This window comes from Paramisgurnus dabryanus, chromosome 1, assembly GCF_030506205.2.
Source record: "Paramisgurnus dabryanus chromosome 1, PD_genome_1.1, whole genome shotgun sequence".
NCBI classification, from domain to species: Eukaryota; Metazoa; Chordata; class Actinopteri; order Cypriniformes; family Cobitidae; genus Paramisgurnus; species Paramisgurnus dabryanus.
In genome coordinates this window covers 62972681-62992458 of record NC_133337.1, presented here as the reverse complement: position 1 = coordinate 62992458, position 19778 = coordinate 62972681, and the positions used below count along the sequence as shown (strand labels likewise).

General features: G+C 38.1%; 2 protein-coding genes across 3 annotated transcripts; one reads left to right on the top strand and one right to left on the bottom strand.

The window, feature by feature from the left end:
- Positions 1–673: 673 nt before the first annotated feature.
- On the top strand, positions 674–8539 carry egr2b (early growth response 2b). 2 transcript variants are annotated; one of them, XM_065253664.1, is made up of 2 exons: positions 674–810; positions 6702–8539. In XM_065253664.1, exon 2 carries the CDS (start codon positions 6722–6724, stop codon positions 7775–7777), a length of 1056 nt encoding a protein of 351 aa, XP_065109736.1. In that variant the 5' UTR covers positions 674–810; positions 6702–6721; the 3' UTR covers positions 7778–8539. The 2 variants fall into 2 exon arrangements, with proteins under 2 accessions (XP_065109736.1, XP_065109734.1); XM_065253662.2 differs by lacking the exon at positions 674–810 and adding an exon at positions 5993–6406.
- A 3565-nt stretch (positions 8540–12104) lies between these two features.
- On the bottom strand, positions 12105–13426 carry adoa (2-aminoethanethiol (cysteamine) dioxygenase a). Its single transcript, XM_065257796.2, has one exon. The coding sequence runs from the start codon at positions 13188–13190 to the stop codon at positions 12456–12458; it is 735 nt and encodes a 244-aa protein (XP_065113868.1). The 5' UTR covers positions 13191–13426; the 3' UTR covers positions 12105–12455.
- Positions 13427–19778: the final 6352 nt, after the last annotated feature.

Here is a 19778-nt window from a genome sequence, read left to right as displayed (position 1 = left end):
AAAGAAAACATGCCTTTGTTAAGCTTGCTGTCACATGTGTTACAGGTTTCAAGTGGTCATGGGTGGTTCTTTACGGGTACAAATCAAAGTTATGTGATGTTCTGCTCTTCCTTTGTAAGTCTTTGTAGTTTTTGTCAGTAATGCCACACTTGAAATGTAGAACAAACAATGCAGGTCGAGTTGAGTTATATAACTATTTTTTTTTTTTACATTTTTTGATTTTAGATTTGTTAAAATCTCTAACCTTTCGATATGAGAATCAGTAAAAGTGGTGCCAGCCAAGGCAAAGAGCACTAATCAAAGTCACATTTCATTGTGCATGGAAAACAATTGTTTGTGTTTCAATTCATGAGAGCATGCACATGTTACATGCACGGTTGCGTGTGCCAACCTTTAACCGAGATGTTGAAAGACAATGCCACGCGTGATCCAGTGTGTCAAAGCATTTCAGCTTTAACATTACCATGACAATTTCAATGTCAAAGCTGCAGAATACACACGATGTCCAACCATTGTCTTTGAGTTTCCTTTTCCAACATTGTACACCCCCCAAAACAGCGAAAGAGAGAGAAAGACGGCACCTCATATAGCCCCATGGTAGAATATAGAGTGTCAGTTTGATGCTAGATCAGTTTGCATGAGGAGCACCATCCCAGGAGTGTGTGAGGGTGTGTAAAAGTGTGTGTGTGTGTGTGTGTGTGTGGAGCGCTGTGTTGCTATTGGAGCGGTGTGAAGCTCTTGGAGGAGCCCACTCATATGATGATATGGGAAGTCACAAAGAGCCACTTTTCTCCATGCCGCACTGATGATGTGAGTATAACATTTAACATCACCAATGTTTCCTCATGTGTTTTACTCTGTGTGTGTGTGTGTGTGTGCTTTAATGCACGGTAATGTTGCATGATATTGAGCCTGTGGGTGTGCAGTACTTTTCTCCGTGAGCACAGACCTTCATTTAGATAATGTAGATAATGGTATATTACAATATATAGCAAAAAAACTGTGCAAAACTTTTTTGGAAAGGCGTTGTCTCTATGAGCAATTATGTGTTTAAAATGTGTGTCATTCACAGAAAAGTCAAATTTGAGCAATTGGGTAAATAAACTTGAAAATAAATTGATAACTTTGATAACTTTCATGTAACAAAAAAAGAAATATATTTTTTGCTATGATTTATGAAAAAAAAAATGCTATCTTTTGAGTAATAATGTGGGATTATTTTAGACATTCACACCATCCAAAACTGATATAACGGCTTTCCCTCACGACTTCGTCATCATTCATTAATCCTTTCCTAAATACAAACAGATTATTAATAGCAAAATACAATGACTGTTAGCTCACCCGACATACCGCTAACACAAACAAAAAAGCCTTTTGAAGGTGAGCATCTATAGAAAAGTAACACCTACTCAAATTCACTAAGAAAATCGGCCTCCTACTCAGCGAAGAGAACAATTCATGTTGTGCGGAGTCTCCCACGGCTAGTCTTCAGATGTCAGCTACTCCAGAGCAGGTTTGTGTCCATTCACCCTTCTTCCACAAACCTCATCTGAATTTTGTGGGCGTAACTTGACAGCTTTCTTTATGGGGTCTTGTCATATGCCTGACCATTGTTTTTTAAAAGACATTTCATCCGTGGAGCAGATTTGTACATTTTTTCTCAAATAAATAAAGCTGCTATAACATTGCATGGCTTTGGTGACTGAGAGAGACTGAAATATTACTGATTGATGCAGAAACTATTTTTTTATGATCAGATGTGTACCTGTAATATTTACTTCATCTGCGAGTAGAGTTTATATCACAAAGTGTAAGAAATCAGAATTGTGCAATCTTGATGAGTAATAGAGAACAATGAAACAGAGAAGAAATATAATGCCAGAAAGATGCCATTCTGTGTATCATCATAAGCAAGAGTCATTTGACCCCAGGAGACCCTGTGCACATGCAGAAAAGAAAGCTCCTCAATTCAGTGGCTGCCATGTGTGGGTGTCCATCACATTGAGTCCATCATTCCCAGCAGGGACAGCCAGACCCCAGCTGCAAACGAGCATTCGGTGGGCCCGGCACGCTCTGCCAAAGCGGGCCACTTCTGCACAGTGTGCAAACATTTTTGCATCTGTAGGCGTACAACAAAGACGCGTGCATTTGAAGAAGTTTCCTTCTTTCGTCCGCGGGGGAGGAAGCAAGAATTCCTGAAAATGTGAGGCATTCAGATGCATCAGTTTTCTGCAAAGATTGTCACTGTTCTGTGCAGACTTGAGCGCTTTTGTGTTTCGCTGGACGGTTTTCTCCAGCTGTCACACTGCTACAATTAGCCATAAAGAGCAAACACTGGGAGTCTTACAAAGAAGTTTATATCGTAGCAGTTGTGAAGGGTCAATTCATGATCCATTAAGATTACCGCTAACCTCTGTGTCTGACTTTCTCCTGCCTATATCTAACCAATTATGCAGATTTATCTGACATGCATAATGCATGTGCCTATAACCACCATTGATCCACAGGAGTAAAGCGTGCTGTACCTCATCAAGCACGGACCATTTTCACCTGAAACCAAGCCTCTGGTTGATCTTGTTGCCCTGTAGAGCAGATAAAGGTTGCCTATAGGCTTTTAGTCGTTGAGAGGTCTTGCAATTAATACAGGCAGCAGAAACAGGCCTGGGTTCATTACCTCCATCCTCATTATGGATGTTCAGGCACTGATTTGGGCTTCCCCCATTAACAGCGACTGACACGTCTCGGTAATCAGTCTGTCCCCGGTCTGTCACATTACTCGGCGCGGTCTTTATTCACGGACGCGCCGTTGGGCCAGAGAAGCGCCGACGCGCCTGACAAACGCGCACGGCTCTTTGGCACATTCAATGTAAATGTGGCGCGTTGCTATCGAGCGTTTAGGGTGATTTGCGGTGACGCACTCCAGTCAATATCTACTGTGGTGTCTGTCATCATGACGACGCGACTTCTTTACTAATGGCCCGACTGAGCGACAGCGGCGATTAGCGCACTGCTCGCACTAAAAATGAGACATCAGACGGGATGTGGATCGAAATTACAACCCGTGAGCCCTAAACCCGTGAACAGGCCTATTCTATTAGGAAAAAGGGTTGTATGGTTCCATAAAGAACATTTAACATCCACAGAACCTTTCTGTTGCACAAAAGTTTCTTTGTAGGCCTATTGGAAAATTGTTATATGGAGTATGAACATAAAAAAGAAAATTACTGTAGGCCTTATTGTTGGACTGAAAGGTTCTTTGGAGTACTAGAAATTGTTCTTCGCTGTGAAGATCAGTTTTAAGCATTCTTGTTTACTCAGTAAGTTTCCTTTTTTGGTTTGTACACAGTTCTTCAAGCAAATAGTCAGTGTACTGACAACAGATGGCAACATTTGTAATTCATTCAGAAATTGTTATGACACTCTGAGATCACAGACTGTTCCCAAGCCACGCGTATGATGACAGCAACACCTTCTCAAAAATAACCAGAGCACGAGTGGGTGGCGATAAAAATATATGAGATTGATGGTGGACAACAGGAAGCTCGGTGGTAATTGGGGATTTTCATTGTACTATCAAAACTGTGGGTGTTTGCTGAGGTTTCCTGCACGCGGCCGATTTAAAATCCTCTGCCATGCTTTCAAAACAAGCTGAAATGTTTTTTTTTTAATTGCTGATGATAACGTCAGACAAAGCTCTCTAATTAGACTCTTTAAAAATATTTCCTAGTGTATTCTTCTATTTCTGGAATATACTTGAATTATTGCTTTGAGATTATTTAAAAATTCGGAGTGTAATTATTATTATATTGTCAGTAAAATGTAATTTATATCTGTATGAACGTGCGTGAATGAATAAAATCCAATTTATTTCTAAGAATTTCTGCTTTTAAAATAATAAACACCTTATAAAAGTTAACACAAATGTTGCATCGCATATTTTAAAAATATATATTTATTTTTTGATTAAACGATTGATCTTGTGTCCTATGAACGCTATACGTCACATATTAGCTAGTCAATTATTTTTATTATAAGTTTTAAATTTGATGATGATAAAGCTCACCTCACCTATAAATTTAACGCAGAAAAATGCACTCTACTTCCCAGATGTAAAAACATTTCAAAATAGTTTTAGATGATTTAAATCAAATTCACACAGTAAATGTCAGGCCGGGGTAAAAGAACACATGCACCATACCGCCCTCTGTCCATATGATATGACATAACCCCTGTCGGGTAAAGCAATACGATTCAAGATGCTTTGATTGCTTTACGTTATCAGAGCATTAATATTATTACAATTTATTTTAACAACTATTAGTCATATTAATTTGCAATCCCACCCGAAATATTTCAATAACTTAATTGAAACTGGATATCTTAAAGTGAATCTGAACCAATAGCCTATTTCAGATCTTCATATTTAAACTGCATAGGCTTTATGCATTAGACTTAAACGTATTATATGTTGAAATGTTAAAAGATTGAACATGTTTATATAGCTAGACCTGCGACCACAGCACAGTCATAGCGGTCGCTTCTTGATGTGTAGGATGTCGGAAGTTTAATGGAATTAAAATGTTTTTCCAGAGATGAACCTGTTTGCCCTGAATACACACATACACAAACTCAAGCCATTATTCCGACAGTCATAACATCAGACATAAGTCGAGTAGTGACTTGACTATTATTAACCATTGACATGTCCATATAAGACCTGAGACAGTTTGCTTGACTTAGACGAAAAGAAAATGATGTTTTGTGATTTTAATGCGCAGAAGAAAACTGAGCTTGTAAAACAATAACATTTGCGTAACAATATTTTACAAACAGTTTTATATCTAATATACTCAATGCCTGTAAGTGAACAACATGTTTACTTTTTTTATTATCAGAAGACAATCAAATCCCCCACATGTTTGTATTTTTTTTGAATAGATGCTATTATAGAATAGCCTAAATGTGTTACTTTTTTAAAATCTCGACTTTGTCATTGGCTCAAATTCCGACCTCTCCTCCCCCGTACCTCTTACTAAGAGAAGTTTCTAAACCCACGTGGGGAATTCACTTCAATATAATCGTTTTATTTGGTCGCATTTATAAACCTCACGGCGGAAAGCATTTCTATTTAGGTATACAGGCATTTACATTTGGAAAGTTTTAGTTTCTCAAGTTTGTACACAGGGTAGCCTACTAAATATTTGTTTAATTATTATTATTATTATTATTATTATTATTTAAAATTCCAACAAAATTTGCTGACCCATCAATTCTCCATCATTAGATACATTTTTATTCTACGTACAATGAAAGCTTTAGCATATGACAACCACCATAAGACACCAACACTTAAAAATAACAAAAATAACTATATTGTGTATCGTGACATTAATCTATATATGAAATATTTTTCCAACTGCACTCTAATAATAGGACACATTTACTAAAAAATGTTTCCCTCTTTCCAAAAATACAAGCTCTATTCAAATAGATATAGCGCATTTTCCGACAGGGCCATTGAAGCAAAGGTAGAAATTCCGTGATTGTGTCTCTCATTTGATTGTGGTTTTCTGATGCTTGCTGAGCGGCGTCTCTGTGCTCGGCAACATTCGCGAGTTTCCGATACTTAATTTCCGGAATAAGCACCATAAATAGATAAAAGGGGTGTTGCTGTTTGCCGGATAAAACCATTTAAGGCATAAATGAACCGGAATTCCTGACTGTGAATGATACGCTACATCAAAATAAAAAATAATAAAGGTCGAATGCAATGCCTTTCAACGCATTTATGACCATACTTATGATCAATTAAAGGAGACGAGGTTTTAAAATAAAAAGAATGTGCAATGTTCATTTATCCGCACGACCGAAATGCTCTTCGTGCACGGTCGGCTTTCACAGAACGGATTCTCCATTGACAAGTATTGCCTCGAAACGTCACAGGAGCTGCATCCAATCAGATCGCGAAGCGCTAGCCATCTTTTGCCATTCAGTCCTTATATGGTCAGTGACGTCACGGCACATTGATAGGCTCACCATAAATACATACTACCACTAGCAGCTCCGCAAGGATCTGTCATTCAAGAGCATTGAGCAGCCAGATGCTATCAGAGAGTTTGTGACAGCCCTCCACATGTAACGTTTTCAAAGTTTGAGAGAAGCAGAAGTCGTTCGCACAGGCACAAACACTTTGTGATCATTCGAACGAGTGCTACCGAAAACTGAAAGATGACAGCTAAAACTTTGGAGAAAGCCCCCGTAACTCTTGGTGGCTTTGTGCATCCTCTCTCCGAAAGCATCTACTCAGTGGACGATATTGCGACATCACTGCCAGCATCTGTGACTATATTTCCAAATGGTGATTTAGGAGGACATTACGAGCAGATTAACGGGCCGTCGGGAGGTAAGGATGATTCGCGCATCTCACCTGCTTCTGTCCTCTTGTGCTTATAGTGGCTTTAGACATCTGCTGTATGTTTAACATGTTTAACGAATACATATTGTTAGGGTAGACAATAAAAGTGAAATGCATTGCCTATATGCTTGTCAGTTTGTTTACACGAACGCGTGCGTAAAAGCAAAGCTGTTTGCCCTCGGCGCATCATCAAACGTAGCATCAAAAGTGTTCTGCAAAACTGCATGATGTAAAGGGAGTTCGGCTAGATGTAAACTTTGTTTCTGTTTGGTTTGTTTTACAGATGGATTGATCGGCGGTGACATGAGCACAGATAAGCGATCTCTCGACCTGTCTTATCCCAGCAGTTTCGGGCAACCAGCTGGCCATCGCAACCAAACTTTTACCTATATGGGAAAGTTTTCTATTGACTCTCAGTACCCAGGAAACTGGAACCCAGAGGGCGTTATCAACATCGTGAGCGCGGGGATCCTGGGCATGACCCAGCCGTCTTCTGCATCCTCCTCACCTGCATCCTCGGTCTCCCCAGGCCACTTCTCCAGTACTATAAGCTGCACGATGGCGCAAAACCAGTCCGAAATGGACCACATCTACTCTCCCCCACCACCCTACTCCGGATGCGGGGAGGTCTATCAAGACCCATCGGCATTCCTCTCCACATCCACCTGTCCCATCTCCTATCCTCCGCCGTCCTACTCATCCCCAAAACCAAACGGAGACTCGGGGCTGTTCCCCATCATCCCGGACTACGCCGGGTTTTTCCAGCCCCCGTGCCAGAGGGACATGCAGTCAATGCCCGATCGCAAACCGTTTTCGTGCCCGCTGGAGTCATTCAGGGTTCCTCCTCCGCTAACGCCCCTGAACACGATCAGGAACTTCACACTGGGCGGACCGGTGTCCGACGGACCCAGGCTACCCACAGCCTACAGCCCGCAAAATTTACCCCTCAGGCCCATTCTGCGCCCGAGGAAATACCCCAACAGACCGAGCAAGACTCCCGTTCACGAGCGCCCGTACCCCTGCCCGGCGGAGGGCTGCGACAGGCGCTTCTCCAGATCTGACGAGCTCACCAGACACATTCGCATCCACACTGGCCACAAACCCTTCCAGTGTCGGATATGCATGAGGAACTTTAGCCGCAGCGACCACCTGACGACCCACATCCGCACGCACACAGGCGAAAAGCCGTTCGCCTGCGACTTTTGCGGGAGAAAGTTTGCGCGGAGCGACGAAAGAAAGAGACACACGAAAATCCACCTGCGACAAAAAGAGCGAAAATCCTCCGCGTCCACCAGTTCAGAGCGCACCATCACCATGGGCTCATCCACGGGCATCTGTTCGTCCACTTCAAGCCAGTAGACTTCCAGCTGGACTGTGCAATAACCAACACTATTTAGGCAATAGTCAAAGTGACAATAATAACGGACCATTATTATAATATATTAAAACTGGGTGGACTGATGTGTAGTGATTTCAAACCACAGTGCCAAAAGCCACGGAGACGCATTTTGCGCACTTTAATAGTGGTGCGTTTATTTCTTGCTACATTTATTTTTGCATCAGTGGAATGATGACTGACCAAACGCACTTTGTTTGAATATTTAGGTGACTTAATTTAATATAAAATAACTTTAAACCGCACGTGGGAGTATTGTGCCATATAGACACCAGGGCATGAGTTGAGTGGCTAAACTTAAATGAGTGCTGAAAGAGCACATTTCAAAATTTCTTCTGGTAAAATAAACTTTGTCCATTTTAAATTCATACATCATTACAGTTGGGATGTAGCCTACTATTGATTTATAAATAAGATTGTTTTGACTCATGTAATGTGTTTCTTTAACAAGGTGGTTAACATGACTATTTCTCCCGTTGTCGTGCCTTTCGCCCGTTCATCTTGTACATAAACCCTGAACTTTGAATTAAATTGTACATTATCCTTTAATATGAAAGCTTTCGAAGATATATTTTTGTACAAATTGTTTCGTGTCAAGTGTTTTGTGGTTAAAAAAAGACTGTAAATAGCTAAACTCATAGCGACTTGACGTTTGTTCTGTGATTGTTTTGACTGATATAAATGTATTTGTTATGATATGACTAATACATGAAAATAATAAACACATGAATTATTAACTTTTGCTGTGGACTGCAAGTGATTTTCACTTAAATAAAATGTGTAAAAGGAAAAAGTGAAGTATATTTGTAGGGACATTCCCATCACTGAGCTCTGACTCACAGCACCCACATGCTGTGTTGTTTACAGTTGCACAAAGGGTGTGAATATTCACAGCCCTTCATATGTTAATATGCCACAGGTAAACTTTTCTAAAAATAAATAAATAAAGGGCAATGTAAGTCTGAACTAGGAGAAAACAATTACCAAATACAACATTTCAATTAATTGACAAAACTGAAAAATAATTTTTGCCACTGTTTAAATCTTGTTATAGTTTTACTTTATATGTGGTTTAAAACTGGGACCCCATATTAGATAAGTGTATTGTTTATAGCATAAATGTTATGTAAATGCATAAAACCTTTGTGTGTGCATAAAAAATTCATAATAAGCTTATTAAGACAACACAAACATATATGCATAATCTAAACCATGGTTTCAGAAGAGAACACAAAAATGATTAAAATAAGACATTAACTTCCTTCTCAAAAGTTATGCTCTTGTAAAGCTGCTATAAAAATACAGAGACAAATACGTTTATCAGTTAAACTATCCGTTCACTAAGTATTGCGAACTGTTTTGTGCTGCTTCGGGAGAAACCTGCTTGTTCCTATGTAGTTTAGACAGCAGGCTCTAAAGCAAAAGATGATATCTACAAAAACAATGTCTAAGAAACAACTTATTTAACTTATTACCTTATTACCTTTAGATGTGCAATTCAAGCTTGCCTCCCACCTTAATACCGTTGCGTAGGAAACACTAGACCATATTTGACATCAATATGTCTAGATGTCTTCAGACATTCACACTGAAAGTCTGGCAGCTCAGGCAAATGAAAGTGACCAGATAAACAGAAACTTTATTAGTAATAATACAACTAAAGGACATCAATCGTGTATAGATAAGAGTTTCCCACTTTCTTCCTGTCGACTAATTATTAAAAAATTTCCATGGATGACAACAAACATCAGCTATACTGGGTCAATGGTACAATTACAGTCTCAATATTTCAATCTTCATTTTGTATACTTTGGCAAAGTCTGTTGAGCGTGTCAATGTTTCTACAGCAGTAAGGACTGCTTAATGATATAAAAATGAAGGTGTTTTAAAGGTTATTCACAGCAAATGCCATAAAAAAAAACATTTAGTCAAAGGTTCTTAGAAGAAACATTTCTTTAGCTTTTATAATATAAAGAACCCTTTTTCACTAAAAAAATAACTTTTTAAGAAACAAAGTATTTTCGAATGTTAAAGGTGCCAAAGAATGCATTGATTCAATATGTTACATTGTTCTCTGATACCTATAAAAGGAATGTGACTTTGAATCAGTGCAAAGTGCAAAAATTATCCAGAGGCAGTTTTACCTGTCCATTTACAACTCTAGGATTTGTCCCCAGAATGAAATGGTCTATTATTACCTTATTTGAAAGAGTCATTAATGATAATGTTGAGCTCTGCTCTGAATTTACAGAGTAGCTCATTTCAATTGAATTCAGTTCATTTTTTATATAGCGCTTTTCACAATGGTTAATTGTTTCAAAGCAGATTTACATTAATAGATGCAGGAGAAAACACAGAAAAATTGATGGACAACATAAGCAGCAGAATACAGAGGCAAAGATTAAACTGTACTAGCGAGCATATAATAATGTAACGTATAGAAAAGGGTGCTAAGCTAAGCCCATGTCAGCTGACGCAGCAGCTCTGTGTGTGTGTAAACAGACCTTATATGTTTGAGCCTGTATCAGATGAACATATAGATTTTAAGAAAAGTTTCTGAATGGTAAGTTTGTGATTTTTTTCAGTATGGTCCCACAAAACGTAGCTGTAAAGTCATTAGTATTTAAGAAAAGTTTCTGAATGGTAAGTTTGTGATTCTTTTCAGTATGGTCCCACAAAACGTAGCTGTAAAGTCATTAGTATTTAAGAAAAGTTTCTGAATGGTAAGTTTGTGATTTTTTTCAGTATGGTCCCACAAAACGTAGCTGTAAAGTCATTAGTATTTAAGAAAAGTTTCTGAATGGTAAGTTTGTGATTTTTTTCAGTATGGTCCCACAAAACGTAGCTGTAAAGTCATTAGTATTTAAGAAAAGTTTCTGAATGGTAAGTTTGTGATTCTTTTCAGTATGGTCCCACAAAACGTAGCTGTAAAGTCATTAGTATTTAAGAAAAGTTTCTGAATGGTAAGTTTGTGATTTTTTTCAGTATGGTCCCACAAAACGTATCTGTAAAGACATTAGTAGAACTTTACCCTAAACGCTAGTATATAGCATTATCTAGCATATAGCGCTAACTTAGCAGTCACCTCTTTGTACTTAATTTAACGTGTAATTTAATGTTGGGGCGTACATCTTGACTGTAACATCACAGTTGATGGTATGTTGAGATTGGCCCGTTTTCCAGCAGTTTTTGCATGCACAAGGTTTACATAAGAAGGAAACAATCATGTTTGAGGCTTACAATGTGTCATTACCATGTACAGATTGCTTATTTTCATCCATGCCAGGAGTGGGGAACCCTGGGTCCTGGAGGGCCACTGTCCTGCAGAGTTTAATTCCAACCCTAATCAAACACACCTGCTTTTAATCCTGAAGACTTCAATTAGATTTTTCAGGTATGTTTAATTAGGGTTGGAACTAAACTCTGCAGGACAGTGGCCCTCCAGGACCAGGGTTCCCCACCCCTGATCTATGCCTATATATAGTTTTACATGTTTATGGTTCTTTTATGGCAGGGGTTTTTAAACTGGGCCCTGGGGACCCCCAGTAGGTTCTTGGGGGTTCCCAGAAAAATATTGTTTTAGTTTATTAGGTATTTATCTCTCATTTCTTGCTACATTCCAGAATCATTTATATTTGCTTTGTGAATTACAGTTTTCTTTTATCTCACTCAAAAGGGTTCATAGGGCAGAATTCTTTAATCTGCTATGAAACAAGATTTAGTAGTAGTAGAACTATTGTCACTGGTCACATTTACCAGCGAAATTAACCATCAACCTGTCCATATATACAATATGACAATGGGGACTATGAAACAAGATTTATTTTCAAAGTTGCTGCATTACAAATCCATTTGAATGTTTGTCTTCAGGTTTACACATCCAGCTTTACTTTAAGTCCAGCCAATGATATATTCATTATACATAAAAATATGTATGTTGTCATATGTTTTAGAGAGGGGGTCCCTCACAAAAAGTTAATCATATTTGGGGGCCCTTGGCATCATAGAGTTTGAAAACCCCTGTTCTATGGCATCCTAAATCACCTATATTTTGAAGAGTGCACTTTAAATTGAACAAATATTCTAATTATTAAAAATAATGCAAAGTTAATTGAATAACTTAATTTACAGTGCACAATGTATTTTTGCAAAACTTACAAAATATTTATACTTTAACTGGCAAATAATAATAATAATTATAATACAATATAAAAACTATTAAAAACCTTAATAGGGGCAATTAAAAAAAAACATGTTCTTCAACTAGCCAAGACTAGACGAAATGAAAAATGTATTACGAATATTTTAATAGTATTTCAAAAGCAAAAATATAAACAATAAATTTGAATAAGTGTTTGTGTACAATCTTTTACAATAAATTAAACACAAGTAATATATAGATATATATGTGTGCACTTATACAAGAGTAAATGCTTTTCAAGCATGTATACATTCATTATTCACAAGAAAGGCCACAGAGAGGTGATGTAGCAAATGAGGCACATCCAAAAAAATAGCATTGACCGAGAAATGCTATGAAATGGACATTAAAATGATGTAGTGCTGTTTTGAGGTCCTAGAAAATACACGTTGACGCAGCTGAATTGGAGCAACCATACAAGTCCATTCCAGTGTGCATCTCTACACGGAAACATTAGGACCGGGGTAGGGCTCCCCTCCGCACCAGAAATCATCCGGCTGGGGGATCTCCAAAAGCCAGACTTCATCCTCACCCCCCTGCTCCTTTCTCCCAGCAGTCTGTATAACTTTGTAGTAGTGACAATCTCTCCCATCATTAGGGTCATAGGGGGGTGCCAGTATGTCAAGAAACGCAGCTGGTCCATCCACAGCATCTATTTCGTGCAGGTTGTCTTTGGCAGGGCTCAGGACACAAGGAGCACTTTGTACAGTAAACTGTCCAGAAGTCCTGAGCAGAGCTCTGCTCACAGCATCACCCTGCGGAGGTTCAAATCGGCTTTCATCTTTAGCATCAGCACCAACAGCAATTTCCAGCTTGTCATAGCATCTGATGTTGACCTTGCCGTACAGGACCTTCAACATTCCATTCATTCCTGGGTGATCGTGCAGAGGTATGGATGCTCCGGGCTTTAGGAGAAACACGCCCATGCTGAAAGCATCAGTCTCGCATATGTGCATGTATGTGACTGGAGCTTCTGCAGATTTCCTGGAGACTTTCTTCGGTGACGCAATATTCAGATCCGCGGCCGTTAATTTAGAAAGGAGAGTTACGAGGACTGCCTGATGCTCTAGGAACGCATTATTCTCCCCAAAACCAGACGAAGCGCCGTTATGAAAGGTCTGATAAGCATGGCTCGCGATCGTCTGGATCAGTGATGTCTTGCTGTTCTTCGGCATTATGATTACAAAAAACCCAAATGCAAACAAACGTCACCGTTATTTCTTCGTGCCGCCGGAAAACTGATTACCCGAACGAAAAATACTTTAAAACGATCAGATCTAGTTATGCTAAAAGTTACGATAAAACCTCATTACCGTATAAACATAAATTTTAGCATCAGGATAAAACCCACAGACACGCATCTTCGCCACCCCATTCATGACTAGCGGATCTACACGTAAGCAGCACCTGCGCATGCGCGAAGACAAGGCCAACATGATGGGAGCTGTAGTTTCTTTGATTGCGATTTGAATATTATGCTTTGTTTAAATAAGTTAAAATGTAAGAAGATAATGAAATGACACATCCAGGTGCATTTTTAACAACTTAAATTTAATTTGTATGTTTTTAACCTTCGTACCGTTTTTTAACTGTTTAATTTAGCGTTTTAATACTACTACAATGCCCAGCAATCCCTTCATATTTGCCCGTCGGGCCATTCAACTCTGTCCCTTCCCCCACAGCTTTACAAAACCACAACAACACAAATCACATCAGTGCCCGTGATTTAGGGTGCAATGGGAGCACAGATTTGATAGTGAGTTGGTCCAGAAACAGATTCGACAGAGATAACTGACCCTCAGTCAAAATAAAAATACATACTTCTTCAGTGAACATGAAATTTGCTTTTTTATTTGTTATGAGCACAGCTATCTTCAGATCTTAGTAATAACATTGTTACAATGGGAAAATAACTTATAATAATTTAATAATGTATTATTATTATTTTTTATTTATTTAACTGTTGTTTTTATTATTGTATTACATTAATTATTGTTGTTGTTGTTAACATGGTTATTATTGTTATTCGTTTGCATTAGCATTTTACAATATAAAAATGATAGATAGACATACAGACATATAGGTTTAAAGATTTTTTTTAAATTGATCAGTACAGACATGCTGGAGTACAGCTCACGAGGAGTTGAAAGTATGTTTGTGTGGGTACATGTAGTCCCTCTAAACCCTTTAGCTACACCCCAGTAATCAAAGCTGCTGATGAGCTTTTGTCAGACTGGTGTTGATAGTGCAGAGACCGGAAGCGTGCATGGACCAAGAGCGGCTCTGACTCAGTAAAGTGCGTACTCAGTACATGTACCTTTGTGTATGAGCACAACAAAGACCACCCTCTTGAGAAATAATTAGACCCACTCATTTACAGGCACATCCAAATATCACTTCCGTTCAATTAGATCTTCTCTCAACAGCTGGAATATGGAGATCAGATCCATAAAAAAGAGCTTTCCTGGTCTTAAAATCTGTTATTAGAGCGTGTACCCATTTATCAACACCAATGCAAAATTTGTTAATTTAAATATTTACTTATATTAATGATAAAGTGGCCATGCCTTTAAAGTTTTAAAGGGCTTATGCTGGAGACACAACAAAGTTTCTTTGTTCTTTAGTTTTGACCTCAATCATGGGGAAATGTTCTCAGTGAAAGTTCTAAGACTATAATAATCTTAAAATCTGGTTGTGACGTTAAGCCATCATCTTTGTATGGTGAAATGTTTACAATTTTTATTGTGTATGAAACATTTAACATTTATTAAATTGCAAGTTTTACATATTTAAGAACAAATAGAAGAATTATTGGCACTGTAAAAAAAAATGCTGTAGTTATGCAGCAGTTTGCCAGTAACCTGTAGATTAATGTTTATAATTTATCGGAACCGTTTTTTCAAAGAAAATTGAACATTAAACATTAAGCACAAATGAAAATAAAAAACAGCCTCATGCAAAGCATTCTGGGAAACAGAAATCCTTATCAACATTATTCAGTTTTTTTCTGATGTTTGGTTACCATAATGCTGTCATTTTAAAGTTTTTTTTCTGTAAAGATAAAGTCTTATTAATGTTTGATGTTCATTGATCTTTAAACAAACTAACAAATGTAAATTTACAGTAAGTTACTGGCAAACTGCTGCCAGATTTTTATTGACTTGTGTTTGCATTTTCTGCAGTTAAATAATCTGTGTGTCTCATGAGTGTGTAAGATAAGTAGCCAGAAGACATTTTTAATGCACAGATATTTCATTATTGTTTTCTATTCTACAGAAATCACTATAGGCCTAATACATGTATGTATCCTCACTTACAGCACTGGGGTTTAGTCAACATAAGGTGAATACATGCTGAATATCTTTTGAACAGTGTAAAATGGCAAGCTTTGGGAAAGGTCAAACCACAATCCACTCCATAAAAAACAAATCAACAAAGCATTTAGATTTGAATTCATCTCTTAAAACCGTGTTTCTCTGTTTCGAAAACCATAATGTGGTAGAAAACATCCATATTTTCTTACAATCCCTGTACTGTTAAAGATAATTCCCCAGATTTGTATGTGTACATTAGTTCAGAATAAGCAAGAGAGATGCAGTCGTTCTCAGCAAGACCACATAAAGGCAACATTATTCGCCGATGTTTAAAATGTGCATGTCTAACATTGCACAGAGGTCAAACAGAATGGAGTTCAAGCATCGCTGGTTAATTCCAGCCAAGAATCTTGAATGAGGAGAGCAGAGGACAAAAAGACTTTCTAATTGCTCAGACATCTTGTGGTGAACGTCGCCATTGTTGCAGTGAATCTGCAGTCTGTTCTGTTATGATTGTTGGTACACGCATGCCTTTGTCAGTGGAAAGTCCTTTATTCCTTCATAAATGCGAGCCCATTGATTTCTTCGAGATTCTGGAGCAACTACTCCTTTTAGATATGTGAACCATTCCCTCAGATCATAAAAATTCATGCTTTGGCTGTTCTCTGCAGAAAATATCTGCATGCTTAAGAGGCAAAGGGCAGTAAAACTGTTGTTGTTCTTTATGTGCTGAAGGGTCTGTCCTGTTGAATGCATTGCTTTGATTATCTGTGCGTTCTGTGAATGAGAGCCTGTCATACAGCGGCATATACGTAAACTGTTTTCGTCATTGCTCAATTAGATCAAATTCCAGCAACACACAGCTGATTCACATGAACACAAGCAGAACATGTGTTCACATGTTACTCAATACATGGTGTAGTTATCATGCAAATAAAACAAATTGAATAATATGCATGTAAGCATTTTGTTTATTAAATGAGCGGATGACGCAAAGCGTTTAAGGTTTGATGTTTTAGGTTTAAATAATGTACACCGTAAAAAGTGAAAAGTTGGATGAACTTAAAAAATTACTTAAAATTTCACTTTAGGTTAAATTAAGTTGAATAAACTTAATTTTTTTAGGTATTACCAATTTAAGTAACTTTTTAAGTTGAACCAACTTTTCACTTTTTACAATGTTTAAAAAAAAGTATTGTAGCTCTATTTGATCACCAAATAGTGATTAAATGGTCCATTATGAGAAATAAACACACACAGCAAAGAAAAATTGATATATCAACTATATCCATGGCTGTCATGGACTGAAATGAATCTCTTTACAGAAACTGTGGGTTTTGAGCAACAGGTCCTGACAAGAAAAGTAAGACCCTATATATCACTAAAGTGTTTGATGGTCTGATATTCTTGACCTCTGAACTGGAACAGGGTTCAGATGCAGTCTGAAGTAGAAAGAATGAGGACTTATCACCTGCTGGATCATTGAGGCGACACTTCTGCAACAAGACGGATGAGAAAGTCTTCTGTGTCGAAGCACAAGGGCTTTAACTGAGAGGTTAATACAATGAACTTCACGCTTAAAGGAAATAAAATTAGTTCTTAATTTTGAGAAGCATTGCCCTTACTCATCAACTTCAAAAGATGGTAGCCTTCAACATTAATATAAAATGAAACAATATTAAATTATACAAATAAAACAGCAAAAAGACAATATGTGACCCTGAACCACAAAACCAGTAATGAGTCACACGGGTATATATGCGGCTCAAAATTATTGATCTTTTCAGTGCCGAGTCATAAGAATATTAAGTAAATATCAACTTCCATTAAGATATTTTCTAAATTTCTACCCTAGTTATGTATCAAAAATATATTTATCATTAGTAATATATGTTGCCAAGGACTTCATTTGGACAAACTTTAAAGGTGATTTTCTCAATATTTGTTTTGCACCCTCGGAATCCAGAGTTTCAAAAAGTTTTATCTCGACTAAATATTGTCCTATCATAACAAACCATACATCAATGGAAAGCTTATTTATGATGAATAAACATGACCCTTATGTCGGCGGCAATAGCCCCGTGGTTAGTGTGTTGGCAGCTGCAGACAGTGTGCTTACGGTGACCGGAGTTTGATTCCTGAGGTCCTTTTCCGATCCCGCTCCCCTATCTCTACCCAAGACTTTCCTGTCGACTCTATTCTATTCTGTCTAAATAAAGGCCGCAAAATATAACTTAAAAAAAAAACCTTATGACTGGCTTTGTGGTCTATGGTCACAAATAACACCAAAACAAAATGACTGCATTCACAATACAATGAGAAATTGTCACTACACTTGTCATTATATTGTAAATTTTGTTGCACAAGCTTTAATTAAAGACTTAATGATAACAAAAATTCTTTGTTGTATTTTTTTCAAGTAATGGAGCACTTTAAAAATCACTATTGAAGCATATGAAAGCGTTCATAAGGGATCATTTATATGGAGATGATAATTTCATCTGTTATTATCTCCTTTCTTACAGATGTTGTTATTAGATGAGTGAGAAGTGGAGCTCTTGAGTTTCTCTGAGGTAGACAAAACACAAACACTGAATCCATGCACCTGCGTGACTGTATGTATGTGACGTTTCTGAATACATGTTGATTCATCTGCATCGGTTACGTCAAAGTGCTTCTCCGCTGACTAGCCTATATGGTCTGTGTTTGTTTACATTACAAATGGGAGGGAGAACATCTGAAAATGCATAGCCTCCAAGCATTGTTTTATCGTATAGCTGCAGCAGAGATGTTGGTTTACTTTAGCTAGTGCTTCGAACACTCAACACAGCACCAAACTGCTTGGCGTACAAAAGTTATATACAATAACATGCTGTGATAAATGATTATCACATAAGACTGCATAAGGCTGACAATAAGTAAAATGATTCACATGCAAGTTACAGAAAGCATTTCTTAAGTATTTTTCAATCAGATCTACAAGTCATTTTAGGGTCCTGGTTTAAGCTACCGCTCGACTCTGTCTGGATTTTCTGTAAGGTAGGTCTGTAAGGTGAGCTAGGGGCCTTGCTTTAATTCACGACTTGTTAAGAGGGTCTGAGTTTTTGCTGAGGTGGGAACGAGGCTGGGGGGTGGACAGTGGTAGAGTCACTTACAATGTCCACCCCTGTCAGCCACGAGAGGGTCTGCATTGCTATGCTAATTTCCCCCCTTGTCGGCAGAGGCCGTCCCGTCAAGGTGGACGGACATACAGGGAGGGACCAGCGGGGCAGGAAGGAGCTCTCTCTCCCCTCCAGGGGGCTTTCAAGCTTTGTGAGCGAAATGATGCACGAGACAGCCGCTCCTATAGATGCTGCGGAGAACACAACAGTGAGGGTAATTTGAGAAAAAACACTGTCTTCATAATGGTGACTGATAGCCTTGTCCTGTCTCCCTGTTTTTGTTGGGGATCAAGATTGAAGCGGGCCCTTCGTATGAGGTACCTCATCCAGCTGGCGGTTTACGTCTGCTGGGCACGCTGCCTTCGCCAGTGGCCTCCCATCCAGAGCTCCTGAAACTGACAGCCACTCTGAGGCTCTGATTCTTCCATGACATTGAGAGGCATTCCTTGCATTTTCCTTGCATTGTATCCATATCGGGAAAAGTCTCAGGATGGAATGAAGGATATACGGTGACGTGTCAGTCTGTGCTGTTTGTGAGATTTGACTTCCTCTTTGTGACAGCAGCATCAGACGTGCGTGTGTAAAAGAATAATAGATGTTTACCAGGGAAGTGTTATGGGTTTCTAACAATGCAATAGACTGATTCGTGACTCTGATTTAACCACTGAGGTTTCACTATGTGCAAAAACATTAGTTATTATCGCGGCACAGTATGTTTTAAAGAAAAGGTTGAAGTGATGAATCATATCCTGCCTTTTCCAAGGAGATGCATCGCTACCAACTAAAAATCAATGTTGAACTTCTCTGAATAGGTTTGATTGAAATCTTATGCCCTTTTGCCATATGCATCTAAAGAATCAACTCGTAATATAACTTCTGGATACTAAATGCTGAATACAGTGTTCCAGTTATTGCCAAAATATACAATATATATGTGTGCTTTATCACATTTACAATAACGTCCTGTAATTTATTCTGTATATCACACTCATCTCTTGATTGATGTGCTGAATTCCTAATAACTATTTATTATATACTGCACATTCTGTGATGTATGAGCAGGTATAAAGCTTTCAAACAAGCCTTGCATGAGCATAAGTGTACTGTACATTTTAATCTGTATAATACATATTTTAAAAAACAAATTTCTTATAGAACTAAATGTATTAAATCGGTTAATAAAAACTGTATACTGTTAAAATATGATAACTATAAAATAGTTGAGTAAAAGACAATCTACACTCTTCACAGGTGCTCTTCACAGTGATGCCATAGAAGAACCATTTCT

Bases quoted from the DNA above. Each gene is read 5' to 3' on its own strand.
- egr2b (XM_065253662.2), top strand. From the start codon at position 6,232: ATGACAGCTAAAACTTTGGAGAAAGCCCCCGTAACTCTTGGTGGCTTT. The intron at 6,407-6,701 runs GTAAGGATGATT...TTTGTTTTACAG, and splicing joins GATTAACGGGCCGTCGGGAG to ATGGATTGATCGGCGGTGAC.
- adoa (XM_065257796.2), bottom strand. From the start codon at position 13,190: ATGCCGAAGAACAGCAAGACATCACTGATCCAGACGATCGCGAGCCAT.